Below are 20,125 nucleotides of genomic sequence, written 5' to 3'. Positions count from 1 at the left end.
CAGATGTTGGAGACCAGAATCGAGAATGTGGTGCTGGAAAAGTACAGCAGGTCAGGCAGCATCCGAGGAGCAGGAGAATAATTGTTTCATTCCTGAAGGGGTTATGTCCGAAACATCGATTCTCCTGCTCCTCAGATGCTGTCTGACTTGCTGTGCTTTTCCAGCAGCACACTCTTGACTCCAGGTGAGATCTCATCAAGTCCCTGTACAATTGGGAGCAAGATTAGAATAGTTAGGTGGTTGTTTTTGACTGGCACAGATGTAATGCACTGAACGGGTCTTTTTCTGTGATACAGATCTCTATGATTCTACCTTTGCTCCTGCACTAGAATCCTCTCATTTTGAAGGCCAACATACCATGTATCGTCTTCATCATTTGCTGTGCCTGCATGCTTACTTTCAGCAACTGCTGTACCCAGGTCATGGTGCAGTTACAGCAGGTTATAATTTAACTAACTTGAGGACAGCTATTAAATTGGCCCCTGAAGCCACCATTGATACCACCCACTTTGATACCCGGCCATGCCTTACCCCTGCCCTCACTGGATCTGACTTTATCTGACTCTCAACTATCCCATTTCGACTTGACACGATTCAAGACCTTTAAATCCTGGAACACAATACACTAAACTGCTTCAGCTGGGAAGATTTCTGATCCAGATGCTCACATGATAACTCCTATGAAGGAAAATGTGTATTTTTCTTTGCACTCATGATTGGAAATATGTTATCTATCTGGATTGGAAAACCTGGTTCACTATCTCATTATAAAAGGAGTAGGACACTAGGAAGCTCAGAGGAACAGAGGGATCTTGGGCTACTGGTCCACAAACCCCAGGAAGTGGCAGGGCAGTATAATAAAAGTACTTAAGGCAGCATATGGGACACTTGCCTTTTTCAGTCAAGGCACAGATTATAACAGGAAGGAAGGTATGTTAGAGCAGTATACAACTTTGTTTAGGCAACTAATGGAGTGCGGCATGTAGTTCTGGTCATTACATGATAGGAAGGATGTGCACTGGGCGGGGTGCAAAGGAGATTCACCAGGATGTTGCCTGGGATGGCATACTTCAGCTATGAAGAGGAGCTGGATAAGCTCAATTTGGTTTCTTTAGAGCACAGAAGGTTGAGTGGGGACCTGATTGTGCTGTATAAGATTATGAGGGACATCAACAGGGTGGATAAAGAGCAGCTGCCCCCCCTTACCTGAAAAGGTCAATAACCGGAAGCCACACTTTTAAGGTGAAAGGCAACATGTTTAGAGGAGAGTTGAGGAAAAATGTTTTCACCCAGAGTGTGGTTGGAGTCTGGAATGTGCTACTTGGGAGAGTAGCAAAGGTAGATAACCTCACAACTTTTAAAAAGTACTTGCATGAACACTTGAAATGTCATAATATTTAAGACTTTGGGCCAAGTGCTTGAAAATGTAGATTTTGTATAGTTTTGCTGGTATAGACTCAATGGGCATAAGGGCCTCTTCTGCATGGTATGATCTATCATTCTATGAATTATTCCATTGTTTCTCATCACATGACTAATAATATAGAGAACTCACATTCATCTGAATAAAGGTGTGGATGGACAATTACGGAACAAAAAGTAAGATAAATTTCCTGATTCAACTTGCTTTGAAATCAACTCCATAAATCATTGAACATGCTGCACTTAATGAAATTGTTTTTGTGCTATTTATTAAGTTCTAATGAAAGGTCTTCAGCTAATCTCATACTCAGTATGTACACAATGCTTTCAGTTGTATAAAATCAAATTTTTCTCAAAACTACATTAAGTAATAAATACCACAAGGAATAAATAAAATATCAATGTAGATATTTACCAGTCCAATGCTCTGAATACAAATGAACAGTTATCATATTTCTTTGCTACCGTCAGACAGCAGGAGGTTCAAGTGGAGTCTGAATACCTGCACCAACCTGTTAGGCCTGCTTTGGTCTGTGTGTTCTATGTTATACTCTATAATTGTGTCTCTGTTACTCCTCTAAAAGCTTTCTATCATACGAAGTAGCCACAGAAATGAAAAGTTAAAAGTGCAGCAAATCAGAAGATGTACGATGTTTTATAAGTGTAAATTATACAATACTGTAACCGGTTTAGGAGCATATTTCAATAGCCCATTCTTAATTGTTGCAAATGAACGATCTTGAACGAACCTGTGATGAATGTGGTCTGTTGTCTTGGGTCGTGGTAGAAATCTGACATTTGAGGTTTGCTGTTACTTTCAACATTGTTCTAAAACACTGAACATTAAGGTAAGCTGCAACTTCTTAAAACATTACTTGAGCATTGATAGTTTCATACCAGTTGTGTAATTCTACAAGTATGACATTCTAATTGGATGCAAGTGTACTGCATACCTTTGTATGATAGAGGGAAGACATTTACCACACAGAGACTGACAATTACATCCCACTAAAACTAACTTATCCACTTTGTTCAATGGAACTGGACCAACAATAGTGGGACACAAAGGCATATCAGCACTTCATGCACTTGGAATACACTATGATTTGCTAACTCAATTCCTGGCAGTGCACAGGAATTTCTAATTCTGTTATTTTCCCTTCTCCCTTAAAACAGTTTACTTAATAGTGTTTTAAGTAATTCCATTCAACGATTCTCAATCGTGTTGCACTGTAGTTGAATCATGTAGGAGCATGCAAGTTAAAGTGCTGGAATTTGATTTGATTCATTGATACCAGTCTTCAAGACTGTGGCGATCTTTCTTTTAATACTTGGCTGTTTCATTGCAAACACTTCTGCTAGTTTTATAAATAAACAATCTGCATAAATGTTCCCCTTCATCATGCAATGACCCAGCTTTGATTTATTTATCCATGCTTTTGGTCAATTACGCCTAAAGCAGATAAAAAAAAACACTTAACAATTGAGCACTGTTCTCTCACATAACGGATGAACAAATGGCATTTACTGTATTTAAGGCAGCAGCAAAATCTGCTCCAGTTTAGAGCAAATATTGTTATTGTATTAAAGTACGATTGTTCAAAGCTATCATAAAGCTACTCTATTGGCTATGAAAAGAACAATGGTCAATTTACACAAAAGATAAGCATCAAAACAAACAATTAAAATGAATTATTCCCACAAGTTTGAATACAAACTGATGTTCAATGCATGTGTACATTCCCTAGAATGTTACTCTCTTTAATGACTAATCCTAAATTGGTACTACCCTAGAGGTATGGAGTAATTTTCAATATATGTCAAACAACCCCATATGAACAGCACACTGTGTGTTTGAAGAGACATTGCTGGTAATGTTACTATTACTCAACAAACTGTCGCGACACCAAACAGAAGTAGTATACTGTACTTCTAGTATAGTAGAATTGTATAGTATATTTAATGTCTGCAAATGCAATGTAACATTTCCAAACTTTCAAAAACACAATGGCCCAGATTTTGTCATAGCACAGAATTTAACATAACAATCTCTCTCCTTCAGTTTAAGAAGCGTTGGCCTACAAAGCAGAGTGAAACAAGACATTGAAGACCTGATAGAATAACAATGCATCTCCTTAACCAATATGATTTATGGTTGAGAAATAAAAACAGGAAAGACAAAAAGAAGAATTCATTGTCAAATCACAGCAAAAGAGAACTGAAGACCAAGAAAGAAAGATATTTTCACTTCCTTTCGCAGTAAACGGAGTTAAAAATTTACATTTTTTACCCAAAAAGTTCAAAACTTGCAAGAATGGGCCTCCATACTTGTAATGTTTTTTTTCAATGCCAAATGATTGACTGCAACTACTAACACATCATTAGTGGGGTACTTATGTCCTAAATTGGTATGTCATTGGTTAAGTTTGTATCCAACGCACAAATACAGCAATATCATGACATTTAATGCAGATCAATGGGGAGGCGGTGAAATGCTATTTCTGGAAAGTATAGTAAATGGCACAGTAGTGTAATTCACAGTACCATTGAATTCTCTGTTTAATCATACATCTCACCTGAGGTCCGATGGCTCTTTGATGGTGGTGCAGGTGCTGAGTTAATTGAAGTGTGTAAATACTTTTTCATCCATCAATTTGAAAACGTATAATACCTTCAATAAATATGGAAGGCTAGTAGTAGTAGAAAAGTTCAGTGATACCATTCTGCCTTCAGAGTCAGAAGGTTTAAGTGAATCAAGGTCCCCTGGAGCATACAATTTAAATGTTGCATTGCTTTGCAACACTGAGAGGGTGTCCTGTATTGTTAAAGATCCCATCTTTCAGATGTGGTGTTAAAACTAATTACCTGTCTTTCCCTTTGGGGTGGTCCTTAAATTACATTAGTAGACAGAAACATTCAAAAGTTGATTGGGACAGACTATTGCAGGTGAAGGGACAGTTGGCAATGGGAGACTTCCGAAAGTGAGATAAGCAAGAGTTCAGAGACAGTATACTCCCATTAGAATGAAGGGCAAGACTGGTAAGAGTAGAGAACAATGGATGACTAGAGATACTGAGGCTATGGTCAAGAAAGAAAGAAGTCATATGTCAAGTGTAGACAACTGGGATCAAGCAAATTCTTTGAGGAGTGTAAGGGGAGTTAGGGCATAAAGGGGATATACGACATGGAAGCTGGTGGAATTTGGGGAAATAACTAGTGATATCTTGAAAACTGTCACCATTACAGAAGAGGTAGTGCTGGAGGTCTTAAAACACAAAGGTAGATAAATCCCCAGGTCCTGATTAAATGTATCCTAGGAAATTATAGGAAGCTAAGGAAGAAATTGCAGGGCCCCTAACAGAGATATTTATATCAGCTATAGCCATGACTAAGGTGTCAGAAGACTGAAGGGTAGCTAATAATATACCTTTATTTAAGAATGATTGCAAAGAAAAGCCAATGAATGACAGACCGGTGAGTCTGGTGTAGGTGGTAGGTAACTTGTTGGAGGGGATTCTGAGAGACAGGATTTATATGCTTTTGGAGAGACAAGGACTGATTTCAGATAGTAAGCATGGCTTTGTCTGTGGGAAATCGTGTCCCACAAACTTGATTTGAGCTTTTTGAAGACATGACCAAGAGAACAGATTAAGGTAGAGTGGTAGACATTGTTTACATTGATTTTAGCAAAGCCTTTGACACAGCTCTGCATGGCATACTGCTAAGCAAAGTTAGATCACATGGGATTCAAGAGCTGGCCAAATGGATACGAAATTGGCTTGATGGTAGGAGACAGAGAAGGTGGTGATAGTGGGTTGGTTTTTGGACTGGAGGCCTGTGGCCAGTGGCGTTCCGCAGGGATCAGTACTGGATCCACAGCTGTTGTTATTTACCCTGGTCTGATACTGTCCCCAAAGTTCACCCAAGTCACTCCATCTAAGAATATCAATTACTACAAATGTAGCTTTACAACTGTTTTAGCAAGCATTTAGCATGTTAGAAGAAAACCACTTTTGTTTCCACCCCCCACTCTAGCCCTCCTTACAGTAAATCGGAAATGACCTTGGAACCAGAATCCAGATTAAGGATCATATTAAGAAAGAGATGGAGTGGATCTGAAACTGAAATGTAACCAAAATTACCACTGTTTGGCATTTTGTTTATACTATTTTTTAGAATGGAGATTAGGTTCCTTGCCCACTCCCATTCTGCAAGAAATTAAATGAAATTAATCCCTGACTACCCTGCTTCCCCCAACTTCAAATGTCCGGTGCTACAGACAAGTCTTTTATATTTCAAACTTCATCGAACTGGGCAAAGTTTGATAAACCCCACCAGACAACCAAATATTATTTCACAATGTAAGATAAACACTCAACATTACAACTCACTAACAAAGCAAATCGACATTTCACTTTAACGTGCGTCCACATAAAAACCTTATTTAGCAAAATGCTCTTCAATATTCACAGACAGTGATTTTGGGATAAGGAGCCATCTCCCTCCGCCCGGGGTCTCTCCCTCCCCCCGGGGCCTCCCTCTCTCCCTCCCCCCGGGGTCTCTCCCTCCCCCCGGGATCTCTCCCTCCCCCCGGGGCCTCCCCCTCGGGGCCTCCCTCCCCCCGGGGTCTCTCCCTCCCCCCCGGGGTCTCTCCCTCCCCCCCGGGGTCTCTCCCTCCCCCCCGGGGCCTCCCCCTCTCCCCGCGGTCTCCCCCTCCCCCTCCCCCCGGGGCCCGGGGTCTCTCCCCGGCCCGGCCCGGCCCCGGGATCCCTCTCGCCCCCCTCCAGCCCCGGTACCTGTTTCCCTTCGCTGCCGTGCCTGACCAGCTGCACCTCCCCGTAGCTGCCTTTGCCCACAATCCTGATGGCCAGGTACCGCTCCATGGCTGCTCCGTGCCGCTCGGGGACTGCGGGAAGCCTCGAATTCCTGGCAATGTCCTGGAGCAGCGCCTTCCGCAGGCCCAGCACCGCTTCCCCATCACCAGGCAACCGGCACCGAGTGAGGGGAGGGGAGGGGAGGGGGAAACAAGGAAGAAGCACCGCCATGTGGCCGACCTGGGAACTACAGCGGATCGCGGCCTCTGACGCCACAAAGTGGCCGACCTGGGAACTACAGCGGAACGCGGCCTCTGACGCCACGAAGTGGCCGACCTGGGAACTACAGCGAATCGCTGCCTCTGACGCCACAAAGTGGCCGACCTGGGAACTACAGCGGATCGCGGCCTCTGACGCCACAAAGTGGCCGACCTGGGAACTACAGCGGATCGCGGCCTCTGACGCCACAAAGTGGCCGACATGGGAACTACAACGGTCGTGGACCCTGGCGCCACGAAGTGGCCAATCTAGATCTGATTTGGAGATGCCGGTGTTGGACTGGGGTGTACAAAGTTAAAAATCACACAACACCAGGTTAGTCCAACAGGTTTAATTGGAAGCACTAGCTTTCGGAGCGCCACTCCTTCATCAGGTGGTTGTGGACACATAATTTATAGCAAAAGTTTACAGTGTGATGTGACTGAAATTATACATTGAAAAATACCTTGATTGTTTGTTGAGTCTTTCATCTGTTCCAATACCATGACAATTTCACTTCTTTCATATGTAAATCACAAAACTTTTTTTTAAAAGTTACATTCTCAGGTTAACTGTAACAATTGGTGTTAGCCAGATAATAAGTTTAGAAATAATAATGTTTAGACTTAATTTAATCTAAAAAGTGAGTTAACAGTGTCTTACATGAATTCATGCAGTTTTTGAGCAAAGTATACTGTAACTCTGCAAGTACAAATTCACCCGCAATCTGGGAAGTACGGCAGATCGCAGCCTCTGGCGCCACTAAATGGCCAATCCAAGAACTACAGTGGTCGTGGCCCCTGGCGCCACTAGGTGGCCAATCTGGGAACTACAGCAGATCACGGCTCCTGGCGTCCCCAATTGGCTGATCCGGGAACAGCAGCAGATCGCCGACCCGGTGCAAAACAAGTGGCCGACGTCGGAATGACAGCGAATAACAGTCCCTGCTGCCACCAAGTGGCCGAACTGGGAACTGCAGAAATCACAGCCCATGGCGCCACCAGGTGGCCAACCAGAGAGCAGCAATTGACCACTGGAACTGGGAGAAGTATGCAACAGTTTAAGATCTCTGTGAAGCAGACTGAGAGAAGGATGAGTCCGACAGTCCACTCAGACTCAAAGAGAAGTCAGTTAAAGCAGCACCAGAGCCTCATCCTGATGGCCACCACCGTGTACAGCATCAGTTTATTTTGTAAACGTAGAGTCTTGGTACGCAACCAACTATGTCACTACGTATTGAGGTTCCACCTGACCCTAGTGTTGTGAGTGTCTGGCCATATTGTTATGGAATGCTCCAAGTAGCTAGGAAGTACTGTGCCACATGACCCTTATGGAAAAGTTTGAACACCTTTGACCATAAAACCACAGGGTGGCACAGTGCTCAGTGCTTAGCACTGCTGCCTCACAGTGCCAGTGACCCGGGTTCAATTCCTGCCTCGGGCAGGGGACGAAACGTTTGCAACAAAAACTTCCAGCTCGGCGAACAGAATCACAGCATCGGGCAACTGTCTGTGTGGAGTTTGCACATTTTCCGTGTCTACATGGGTTTCCATTGGGTGCTCTGGTTTCCTCCCACAATCCAAAGATATGTAGCTTAGGTGAATTGACCATGCCAAATTACCCAAAGTGTTCAGGGATGTGTAGGTTAGGTGCATTAGGTAAGAGTGGGTTACTCTTTGGAGAGTTGGTGTGGATTTGTTGGGCTGAAGGGATTCTAATTCTAACAAAAATTCCACCAGGCAGTGATCAGCATGTAATGTCCTTGAGACCCTGCTGGGAAAGTAAGAAATTGATCCTGTTGGACAGTTCCATGTTCATTTGCGAGAACGCCAATGGCTAGAACTTTCTAACAAGCACTAAGATGTAACTTGGCTGATGATGAGAAGGGCAATTCTCATCAAATCTTTTATGCACGCCTGGACTCTCTATGGCACTGCACTCTGTCCTCTGGCCTGCTGTGCTCTACAGGCTGTTCCTTGGGTTGCAGATCAAGATATATGTGTTCTAGCAGAGGCCAAAAAATGTACTTTATGATAGAAAATTCCCTGATGGTGACCTATCTACAATGCACCTTGGTAGCAGTAGCCCCAAACTTTGGTGTGTCCGTCAGCAATGAGTCCTGGATTTTGGACTATGGCTCTCTGCAATAATCGGTTGATGTCACCTCCTTACACTGGACTACCAACATGTTTCAGGCACACCATAGAGCATCTTTCATCAAGTTGATGGTCTTCCAAGCACAGCTGAAGTTAATCTAGCCAGATTTAGTAAATCTTCTCATTTTGCATTTGGATTGTGTATCTAAGAATGTAAAGCGCTGAACTAAGAAATATCATTTTTCATTAATCTTCTATAATGTCCAATGTGAATTGCTTTTTAATGTACTTGTGGATAATTCATAAATAAAGTATACTTTTGCAAAAAAAACATGCACCAGTTTGAGTGGAGCAGAGCAAACTGAGGGTGAATGATGGCAGCAAACCTTCCCCACAAAAACCTGAGTGATGTGGCCCAGATCAAGCTCAGTCAGGCCAGTTGCTGAAATCCAACAGGAATCCTGCCAGAATTTGAAAAGGCTGGTGAAAGTGCATCAGTGAAAAGCAGATGATAGGTAATGGGAAGGTCTTTAAGACCGCACCAAGGAAAGATTCTAGATTCTTTAAAAAAGAAATGTTAATTAATTTTCTACTTGACTTATTTTAGTGTACGAGTTTTTTAGTTAAAGGTATGGCAGGGGATCTCAGTTCCATATATTGCCAGCCCGGTGTATGTGGGAAATCTTAGATGCTCCTGACAGTCCGGTCATCCACATCTGCAGGAAATGTCACTGATCGCCGCTCCCTCACCACCAGGCGCCTCATCTTCCGCCTCGGAACACTTCAACCCCAGGGCATCAATGTGGACTTCAACAGTTTCCTCATTTCCCCTTCCCCCACCTCACCCTAGTTCCAAACTTTCAGCTCAGCACTGTCCCCATGACTTGTCCGGACTTGTCCTACCTGCCTAGCTCCTTTTCCACCTATCCACTCCACCCTCTCCTCCCTGACCTATCACCTTCATCCCCTCCCTCACTCACCTATTGTACTCTATGCTACTTTCTCCCCACTCCCACCCTCCTCTAGCTTATCTCTCCACGCTTCAGGCTCTCTGCCTTTATTCCTGATGAAGGGCTTTTGCCCGAAACATCGATTTCGCTGCTCCTTGGATGCTGTCTGAACTGCTGTGCTCTTCCAGCACCACTAATCCAGAAACTGGTTTGATCAACTTGAGCACTGGGTTATGGAACATGAACATTGGCTGGTGATACAGCAGTGCATCTTCAAGGCTGACTGTTACATGTTTTTAGACATGGTCACCCTACAGCTTAAGAAAGTACAATCAGGGAAGAAATTGGGTGACCGTCAGTCAGAAGGAGAGAGAAAGACAGGAAGTTCAGAAAGCTTCAGAGTGCAAGTCACTGCAGAGCAGTTTTTCTGTGTTGGAAATCGATTAGAGTGACAGTTCATTTAGGGAGTGCAGTCAGAGCCCTGCTCAACAACCAGAGAGAGCAGATAGGGAGAGCTATCAAGGTAGCAGGCACAATAGTACACACAGGGCAGCTGCAGACATGCTCTAGATATATGCTCAAGGATGTCACTACACAATAACAGGACATTCTGAAGAGGGAGGGTAAACAATCAGAGATTGCAGTTCACACAGGGACCAACATCATTGGGAGAAAGAGGGATGAAGAAGAATATAGGAAGGTAGGTCACAAATTGAAAAGCAGGACCTGAAAAGCTGTAATCTCGGGATTACCCACACTGCCGTGTGCTAGTGAGAATAGGAGTAGATGGATAGAACAAATGAATATGTGGCTGAAGAGTTAGAGCAGGAGGGAAGGCTTTAGATTCCTGGATCACTAGGTCTGTTTCTGGGGCTGGTAAGACTTGTACAACTCCAACAGGTTGCTGCTGAATGGGACCAACATCTTTGCATGGACAATTGCTAGTGGGGATTTAAGCTTATTTAGCGGAGGAGTAGGATAGGGCATGGACGTACAATATTGGGTGATGCACAGACAAATATGGAAGAAAAGCCAAGTCAATCCAGAAGGTAGAGTGTATATAGTCAAGTTGAGACCCAAGGGAGTTTGGATACCATTTATTTGGAAGCAGTCTTGTAAATAAGCATTGAGGTGCTGATTAAAACATGGGGATGGGATATCATTGCTGTTACAGAGATATGGTTTAATGGAGGAGCAGGATGAGCAGCTGTAAATTACAAGGGAATTCTTTTCCTGACCTACTAAAGGAGGTCCACCAGATTTCAGTGAGATCCAGGCAATAGACTCAGAGTCAGAAATTTCAACGTCACTGTTGCTGATCACCAAATATCTAAATGTCCCTCTTCCAGTGAAGGTCCCATGAGGTGAATAGCTGGCTATACACATCAGCAGGTGGAGGTTGTGGGAGCAGTGATAGTCTAAGCTATGGTAGACCTCATACTAGCTGAGGAGTTTGGCATTCCTTGAACGCACTTGTAAAATAAATAAAAACATAGGTTGATGATATTGAACAAGAAGTACAAAAAGTCCCTAAGTCACATTCCCTTCTCCAAAAACTGGTGTGAAACTGACAAGTGCGTCTAATTATTGTATTTCTGTGTTAGAGTTAGTATTAGATTGGAAAATCATGATAATTCCTAAATCTTGTCATTGGCTATAATAGGAGAGAAGAATAAATTGGCTTAAGGTTATATGGTTAAACTGGACCAGGTTATTTATAATAGAGATCAGACAGAACACATTGAGGGAGTGCATAGAGATCACTAAGTAATATTTGAACAAAGTGATAAAAGTAGCCATCACAAAGTCTAAATCAAGTTAAAGCACTGACAATTTTGCTAGGCTTGACAGTTAAAAGCAGCAAGTAAACAGTTGGATTAATTAGAAAGAACAATGGCAATTCAAGAAAGTTGGTCAAAATATTGAGGAGTTGGTGAAAAGTTCCAAGGTGTGTCTCAGAATGCAAAATGATCCCAGAGAGATTCCTTTCATTCCTTGGTCAAATCAAACACATGAATACTTAGGGAATAATTACATATTGTTCCTACAAAGTAGAGGAAACAGCTTGGTAGTAATAGCAAGTGAATAAATGTTGACTCTATACTCAATACCGCAAACATTAAAACTATTGAGATTCTGAGAAAGTGGTTTGCAATTTCTGTATTTCGAGAACTGTGGGTTAAGTTAATGGGTGACAATTTATGCCAGAAGAGTTTGAAATATTTCTGAGTAAGAATGGAGAATATGCCTTATTGAAAGGTGCTACAGGAAGAAGTGTTCAGATTATGGAGTGGCATATACAGAAATGTTTACTAGTTATTTGCTAGTTTGGGATTAATTTGCATGATTCTTCTTGACAAAGACTTTCTGTTATCTTACAGAATAACACAACAGTGTACAACAGGTTTCTCATCTTCTGAGTCAGTATTGAAACATGGTCATAAAACAAGGTTTGGTTTTCTTAAACCTGATGCCAATAACAAAGAAAAGAGTGACATGAAGTGAAGATAAGCCATGATGTAGCACACATGAAAGTTAGAGAGTTTGGTGCTGGTTGGAAGACCATGGTGAGAAGCCCCTGAGGAGATAAGGGGAAGTATGTAATTGGAGTTGGCGTAAAAGGGATTGAGTACATTCCCATGCCTAGTGAAGATTGGACAGAGGCTCCATCAGTGTCACATCGATATTTGGTTGAAGGGACAAATCTAACAATAACAGAGCGTGACAAATCGAGAGCTTACGTTCCTCCTCTAGACTAAAGTGAATATTGCAAAGAAACTGAAAGTTTACTGCTATAATAGAATCCACAGGGAGAGAAAAGTGAGACAGGTAACTGAGTTTTCCCATTGGTAAAGTATGGTGCTGAATGAATCTCATGGCATTCAGTTCGTCATGGTCCAGGGCATGTTTTTCTCAGACAATCTTCCACTTTTCACCCACTAATTATGTAACTGAGCTGTTGGGTGTGTTTCCCAGTGAACAACTTGGCGAGAGATGTTGAAATGTTTGTCACTGGCAAGTCCTGGCTTATGTGTTGGTGCCAGAATTAAAGCTGTACTGCACACTATGTCAGACACTGAAAGCTAAGAACAATCTCCCAAACTGTCATGAGATTGTCAGCTGGTATAAAACCTGGAGGTCTTTGTGGGGACTGCAAAAGGACATTCTAGCCAAGCAGGAATTGGTTGAGTTTATAGTTTGTGAAGGTTTTATTCTGTTTTAATGAGATCAAGGGAAGACGGGCCCTAAAGGAATTTATATTATTTGACTTTAAGAGCCTTTTAAAGGTTTAATCCAAAAAGGTGGGTCATGACAGGAGAGCTCAATGCCATGGTTTGTTCCTTTTGCTCTACGTGGGAGTCTGGGCATATTTCCAAGGCCTAGGGCTAGCATGTGTGTGGGACATGTCTCCAGCTGCAGCTCCTAGAAGCCCGGGTTTCAGAAGAAATGTGAGCTAGTTCCTAGCTTTACAGGCAGGGATCTAAAAGGGCTGCTGGATGGGGTGGTGCAGAGGAGGACAGACCTTTCACCTGCTGACCATCAAAAGGGACTACACTAACAGTCCCAGTTGGACTGGACAGAAATTGCAGCTTAGGTCAGTATTGTGCCCCGAATTGAAATGCATGACCAGCAGGGACAGAAGAAGGTCAATGATCTTCTGTATTCTGCGGGACCATCTTCTGTCTGCTATCTCACACTCACAGAACCACCAATCATTTTAACTCTCCCACTGTGCATGCATCATATCATGACTCATGGCTGACAATAAGCACTATTGCATTATCATGCCAGCTCAATCCTCCCAACTATGAGTCACTCCTACACTCTTGATTCCTCCTCACTCACTGGGGACATTTCACCACTTGGAATCATAGAATCTCTACAGTGTGGAAACAGGCCCTTCAGCCCAACAAGTCCGCACTGATTCTCCGAAGAGTATCCCACCCAAACCATTCCTCTACCCTAATACTCTACTTTTATCCCTAACACATGCCTGAACGTTATGGGCAATTTAGCATGGTCAATTGACTTAACCTGCAGATCTTTGGATTGTGGGTGGAAACTAAAGCACTCAGAGGAAACCCACACAGACACAGAGAGAATATGCAAACTCCACACAGACAGTCGCCTGAAGCTGGGATTGAACCCAGGTCCCTGGCCCTGTGAGGCAGCAGTGCTAACCACTGAACCACCATGTCGCCCCACTTCTCCTGCTTGTGTGCACCACCTTGAATTGCCTTTATCTCTGTCATACTCAATCCCTCTCCTTATCTCACTAGAGGATAATCTGCCCTACTCTCCTGGACTGACATCTCTATTGCTAAATGACTGATCCATCTACATTTGACCTTCATATCTGATTGTGGCAACTCCCTTTAATACAAGTGAACAAGCTCCTTGGCTGACTATTGAGGTATCTCTGACTAATCATAGTCCCCGTTCACCCCAGTAAGAATTATATTGAGTTATTGGCATATTACAGTTCTGATGATTTGAATGTGAACGTAGGGGAATGGTTAGTAAGTTTGCAGATGACACCAAAATCGGTGGTGTAATGGATAGTGAAGATGATTATCTAAGAATACAACGGGACCTTAACCAGATGGACCAATGGGCCAAGGAGTGGCAGATGGAGTTTAATTTAAATAAATGTAAGGTGTTGCATTTTAATAAAACAATCCAGGGCAGCACTTACATAGTTTGGGGCCCTGGAGAGTGTTGCTGAACAGAGAGACCTAGGGGTGTGGTACCTAGTTCATTGATAGTGGCATCACATATAGACATGGTGATAAAGAAGGCATTTGGCACACTTGTCTTGATTGGTCAAAGCACTGAGTATAACAATTGGGATATCGTGTTGCAGCTGCCACTTTTGGAATACTGCATACAATACTGGTCAACTTGTTATAGGAAGGATGTTGTCAAACTTGAAAGGGTTTGGAAAATATTATAAGGATGTTGCTGGGATTGGAGGATTTGAGCTAAAGGGAGAGGCTGAATAGGCTGGGACTATTTCCCTACAGCATTGGAAGCTGAGGGTTAGTTTTACAAAGGTTTATAAAATCACAATAGGCATGGATAGGGTAAATAGCTAAGGTCCTTTTCCCAGGGTAGGGGAGTCCAAAACTAGAGGACATAGCTTTAAGGTGAGAGGGGAAAGATTTCAGAGGGACCTGAAGTGCACCGTTTTAAAATAGAGAATGGTGCGTGTATGGAATAAGCTGCCAGAGGAAGTGGTAGAGGTAGGTACAATTGTAATATTTAAAAGGCATTTAGATTAGTACATAAACCAGAAAGCTTTAAAGAGATATGGGCCAAATGCAGGCAAATGGGACTAGTTTAGGAAAGTTGGTCATGCAGACGAGTTGGTTAAAAGGGTCTGTTTATGTGCTGCATGACTCTATGACATTACATATTATAGAATTCATTTATCATAAAACACATGGCAATATAACACATTGGGACCAACTGTGTAATGCCAACAAGCTGAATGCTTTGGAGACTTAAAATGCAGGTGAACCTGCAGACAAATTAAGTGCGAATATCTAACGATCCAAAGCACATGAGTCTCAACACAGGAGGAAAGAGTAGCAGTATCCCATACGTAAGAAATAATGTTAGAACAGAAGTGATGAGTAAAGCGTTTGTTTCAAATGAATGTGATGAATTTATTATTGATATATTTTGTGAATATTGTTACATCCAATATATTGAATTGCATAGTTACAGAGTTTTTCTCAAACTCACCATCTTTAGCTCTTCATCTCTGGACAAATACTCAGAATAAATCTGGTAATCTTAAAGAAGCAGTTTTAATGGTAAATGAACAGAGGAATTTATATTTGAAGATACACAGATTTACAACCTTTAATCAATATATATTTGACATGTAAGTCACTGAATAATAAGGACATGCCAGCAATAAACTTTCAACATCCGCTCTCAGGTTATGAATATAGGGAGTCAAATAAAGAAGCAAGAACATAGTCAGTGGGGCTTCCGTCGATAAATTCTTTGTCATCGTAGTGAACGTGCCAGCATGGGATACTGTAATCTTTCTGGTACCCCCTGAAATCAAAATAATCAATAAAATTCATGTAAGAAATATATAGACAGATTACACCTAGTCAAAAAGGTTAAGACTATCTTAGCCACATTACCTTGTTACTCTGAGTTTGTGACCTTTTACGATCATCATTGCATCAGCTTTGCTTTCATCTAATCCAGGGTGAATATTATGTACCTCAGCACTTACTTCATGGAAAAACTGACCTGTGTTAAAGAACAGGTAAATTAATTTAACTGAAAATGCAACACAGTCCATTGAGTACAGGATGTCCAAGGAGAAAAAGAACAATGATTTTATTTTACCGGTGAAGAATACCTAATGAACCAAAATGACTGATTGAGTTTAGAAGCTGTTGCTATATTTTATGATTAAACTGAAATTTTTAGTTTTCTCACTGTGAATTGCTTTTCCTTGTGTAAGAGTGTTGGTGGTTCTTTGGTTTAGTGTAAAATTAATTTAATATTTAATTTGATAATATAACAAAATGATATTCAAATAAAGCAACACCAAGGGTTATTGTGACAAAAGGAAAAAGCAAATATTTTACACTATATAATAATTATTTGAAATTGTCTTAGCAGAAAGTATCAGAAATAAAGAATCAAGCTTTCTTCCTGCAAAAACAACTTTACAGACACTCAAACCTAAGTGAAGAGTCACCCTTTCCCCCTTTAAAGTTCCTTGTGCAGTTGGCATGGCTATAATTGGTTTCTTTCTCGAAAATGTCTGCATGCACTTGATGCTAGCTGCTTTCATTATTATGTCCTCATAAGACCCTAAAGCAAACTGCTAACACAGCTTACTCATTTCTTCATGAGTTCCTTAAACTTCTTCTCTACAGTCTTCTGGTTTTGTACCTTCTCAGGATTTATTTCTCCTCCCTGGGCTATTCTTGAGACTGCTAAACCGAATTGCTGGATACATGTCTTCCCTCTCTCTGAAAATAAACCTGCACATTCTCTGAAAGAAATCTTGTTCATGCTTACTAAACTTCCGGATGGTTCTTTCTCTCAAGGGAACTGTTTCTATCTCTATCTCCCTAATGAATAGGACAACTTGTTGCTAGGCAACAAGTGACATTATCTCTCTCACTTCTATTTTTGCTTTTGAGAGCACTGAACTATTTATCTCAATAATTTTTTAAAAGCTACATCTCAATGTATGTAAACAAAATCCACACAACTCATTAACAGTCTCAGAATGAAGCTAAAATATCCTTCTTAAAATACACAATATAGAAGTATAATTCACCCTTAAACCTATACGTGATTCCATTTATTTTAAGACTCAAGTTTCCAAATAATAATATACTTCACAAACTGAAATCTCTTTAACTACTCTTTTCACTTTTTTCATGATTGAGTGAGAAAGCTAGTCTGAACGTTTACTTCCCTTTTTGTGTGAAATTCATTGTCAATTCTAGTGAAGAATGAAAATTAGTGCCCTTGGAATTCATGTTGCAGAGTCTTCACTATATATGGTACTCAAGTAGAACAACATTTTTGATGCAAAGGTATTTGTAAAAACACTTCATTCTACAAGACTTATAACTCTTTTACAGTTGTTCAGTGTTTAACTGTGACTTTGCAAATAATAAAGTGAACTTGCTACATACCAAATAATCCATGGGTCATATTTGAAAGCCTGTGGCTGTTAACTATATGAAGTCCCAGAAAGTCTCTGCGCAGAGGGTGATTTTTCTGGGCCTGATGCAGCACAATAACAAATGTTGCATCATCTCCCATTGTTAGTGTGAGATTCCTTTCTTCTATAATTGAGATTGAGAAACTAGGACAAAGATATTACAGATGATAAATACCTATTTTAAAAACATAAATGTCTTCAATATTGAATAAACATAAATAAAGGTCTCAAAGTTGTCTGTTATAAGAATTCATTTCCATTAAGTCCCATTCAATTGATTTGTGGTGATTATTGTACTGATAGATCCATTCAGATAATAATTTAACAAATAGATGCTGGCTGTGTACCTGACCTTCGCACAGCTGTAAGCTCAAAAATATCTTGGTCTGAGACTCCATTCCCATGCTCCTGGTTCCTTCAAGTCACCTTTTCTTATTGCAGCCTACATTCCTCCAATTTAATATTTGTTTTAATATTTAAAATAAAACAAAATGCACTTTGTGTTGGACTCTGGCTGTGAAATAGAACATAATGTGAAAGAGTAGCTGGCAATTGGAGCAGATGCATGGAGGGAAAGGGAAATTGCAAACTGGAGTAAGGCGTAGCAACCTTTAAGGAGGGAGGACTATTCCTGCTTTTTTATCAATATTAACCAAGTATGGCAAATACTGGGACATAAATCTTCGGGCAGCCAAAACTCTACATGATGTAATACTTTGCTGTAAGCTAAACGGTTTGGGAGCTAAAAAAAAAATGAAAGGCACTAATGCAAGTCTTCTTTTAGGCTATTCATCCAAGTTTTTTTTAATTAACACGTATTAATCAGGTTAATATTACTTCAGTATCTGCCTGCTTTTTGAATTTTCAATTCAGTTTGTCCTTGCAGTAATATCACAGTTCTGCCTAGTATGCAAGATGGTGAATTCTCAGTTAGAATTTCTACAGTGTGGTAACAGGCCCTTCGGCCCAACAAGTCCACTCTGACCCTCTGAAGAGTAACCCACCTGAACCTGTTCCCCTACCCAATATTTGCCCCTGATTAATGCACCTAACCTACACACCCCTCAACACTATTGACAATTTAGCATGGCCAATGCACCTAACCTGCACATCTTTGGGCTGTGGGAGGAAACTGGAGCACCTGGAGAAAACCCATGCAGACACGGGGAGAATGTGCAAACTCCACACAATCACCTGAGGCTGGAATTGAACCCGGGACCTTGGTGCTGTGAGGCAGCAGTGCTAACCACTGAGCCACTGTTCTTATTTGTAATTTTATAATCTTTATTCATTACATATTGTAACTAATACAATTCAAAAGTTACAAAGATATAATAATGCTTATATAGGGACATTACCATTGCAAGGCAAATTTGTGAGAATGAATTCTTTATTTGATTTTATTTTCATTCCTGTTGCTATCAACTGGGTTTTGAAACACAAATGCAATGTTGGTGTATCACTGAATAAACTGTACCTCTCTTTTATTAAAGACGCTGTTGCTGACCAGGGGAGATTAATCATGTCTTCTCCTTGAAAGACTTTAATCATCTTTGTTGACACTTCAATTTTTACATCCACTTTCATGTTCACGATTCCAAACTTTCTGAAGTATAAGTTTGTTTTCTTGTTAGCTTCTATTTTTTTCTCTTCATTCAACTTTCCGTTTATTGTAAGACCTGCATGTAAATTTAAAAGCACATGAATTTTTGTTAATAAATTGTGACAATGCTAAATTAAAATCTGGAAAAATTCTTCATAGAAGTGAATGATGAGTGCAGAGACTGGTTAAAGAGAGGAATTGACAGACTGTTGATATCTGAAAAAAAGCAGAAAGTGCCAGGAAAGGAAATTGTTCATCATGGTCAATCTTTGTCTGTTGATGTGACATTTCTAGAAAAAAGCTCCCTTTGATTTATATATAAATTACATTGAGGATCATTAAATGAGTTGACAAAAATTATACTATAACACATAACAGAAACTAACTACAAATGTTGGAATCACATAAGTAAGGTCTAATGAAAGCTTACATAACAAAACATCGATGCCTCTCTTGTTTCTTTTATAGATGCCAACTTCTTTGCTCTACACTTCCAATGTCCTCTGATTTTTTTAATGATAAATAAACATTGATTCTTTGTGTGTAATCAATTCCTGTGGAAACTTTGCCAAACATCTCAACAAAGCCTGTTAATGCTATTATATAGACACAAGATGAAGAATAGAAACTAATTTTTGTAAATAATCTGATCTGAAATACATGATATTTATTATTTTCTATACATTTTTCATCACGATGCTAAAAAGTTGATAAGTAATATATATAGTAAATTCATAAAGTGCATGTTGGATCCAATTGATTTTAAATTCACATTTGTATGAATCAATGAAATGGCTTGATGTTAAGGATGGCGAGATGTTTGTTGCAGTTATCAGGGAATCATCCAATCATATTTATTCATTGAAAGTTCCTTTAGAGAGTCAATAGGTAAAAATGAGGTGAAATAGTTGGTGGAATTTTCAGGGTCATTTGTCAACAGCTGCAAAGTGGGAAGGCTGGTAAAAGTTTGGCAGCAGGAAGTCTTCCAGCAGCCATTCAGTGTTGTCAATGGCAGGAGAGCTGACAAGCCCTGCAGTCTCTGGGCTTGCGGAGTTTAAGACCTCCTTTGTGGCTACTCCATGCCCATACAGGTGCTCCTCCAGCAGCAATGGCTGCCCGTTTTTACAAAATGCAGCTCTGGATGTTGCTGCATAATCAAAACAGAGATATTCATAACTCCCCATCTTTGACCCCAGTGGCAGCATTTCTGCTGTCTCCAACATATTCTGGCCACCAAATGCACTTTTACTTCGTACAAATCTTACAAA

General features: G+C 40.9%; 2 protein-coding genes across 7 annotated transcripts in view; both read right to left on the bottom strand.

Annotated features, from left to right (window-relative positions):
• Positions 1 to 6,398, bottom strand: part of nek4 (NIMA-related kinase 4) — a 51,824-nt gene extending 45,426 nt beyond the window's left edge. For 2 of the 3 annotated variants that reach the window (XM_087994183.1, XM_087994184.1), the window contains exon 1: positions 6,219 to 6,397. In XM_087994183.1, coding sequence (XP_087850309.1) covers positions 6,219 to 6,305 — 87 coding nt within the window. In that variant the 5' untranslated portion in view covers positions 6,306 to 6,397. Of the gene's footprint in view, positions 1 to 6,218 lie in introns of all 3 variants that reach the window. The other variant, XM_087994185.1, reaches the window with a different exon arrangement.
• Positions 6,399 to 15,334: 8,936 nt separating this feature from the next.
• LOC122558909 (inter-alpha-trypsin inhibitor heavy chain H3-like) overlaps positions 15,335 to 20,125 on the bottom strand; it is a 105,565-nt gene continuing 100,774 nt past the window's right edge. For all 4 annotated transcript variants that reach the window (XM_087994179.1, XM_087994180.1, XM_087994181.1 and 1 more), the window contains 4 exons: positions 18,732 to 18,933; positions 17,226 to 17,398; positions 15,702 to 15,813; positions 15,335 to 15,609 (listed from right to left, as the gene is read on the bottom strand). In XM_087994179.1, coding sequence (XP_087850305.1) covers positions 15,489 to 15,609; positions 15,702 to 15,813; positions 17,226 to 17,398; positions 18,732 to 18,933 — 608 coding nt within the window. In that variant the 3' untranslated portion in view covers positions 15,335 to 15,488. The remainder of the gene's footprint in view (positions 15,610 to 15,701; positions 15,814 to 17,225; positions 17,399 to 18,731; positions 18,934 to 20,125) is intronic.

The sequence above is a fragment of the Chiloscyllium plagiosum genome, unplaced genomic scaffold, assembly GCF_037043375.1.
Source record: "Chiloscyllium plagiosum isolate Xiang-an unplaced genomic scaffold, Cpla_swu_hap1 HiC_scaffold_14, whole genome shotgun sequence".
Taxonomy (NCBI): domain Eukaryota; kingdom Metazoa; phylum Chordata; class Chondrichthyes; order Orectolobiformes; family Hemiscylliidae; genus Chiloscyllium; species Chiloscyllium plagiosum.
This window is presented reverse-complemented; position numbering and strand designations above follow the sequence as displayed.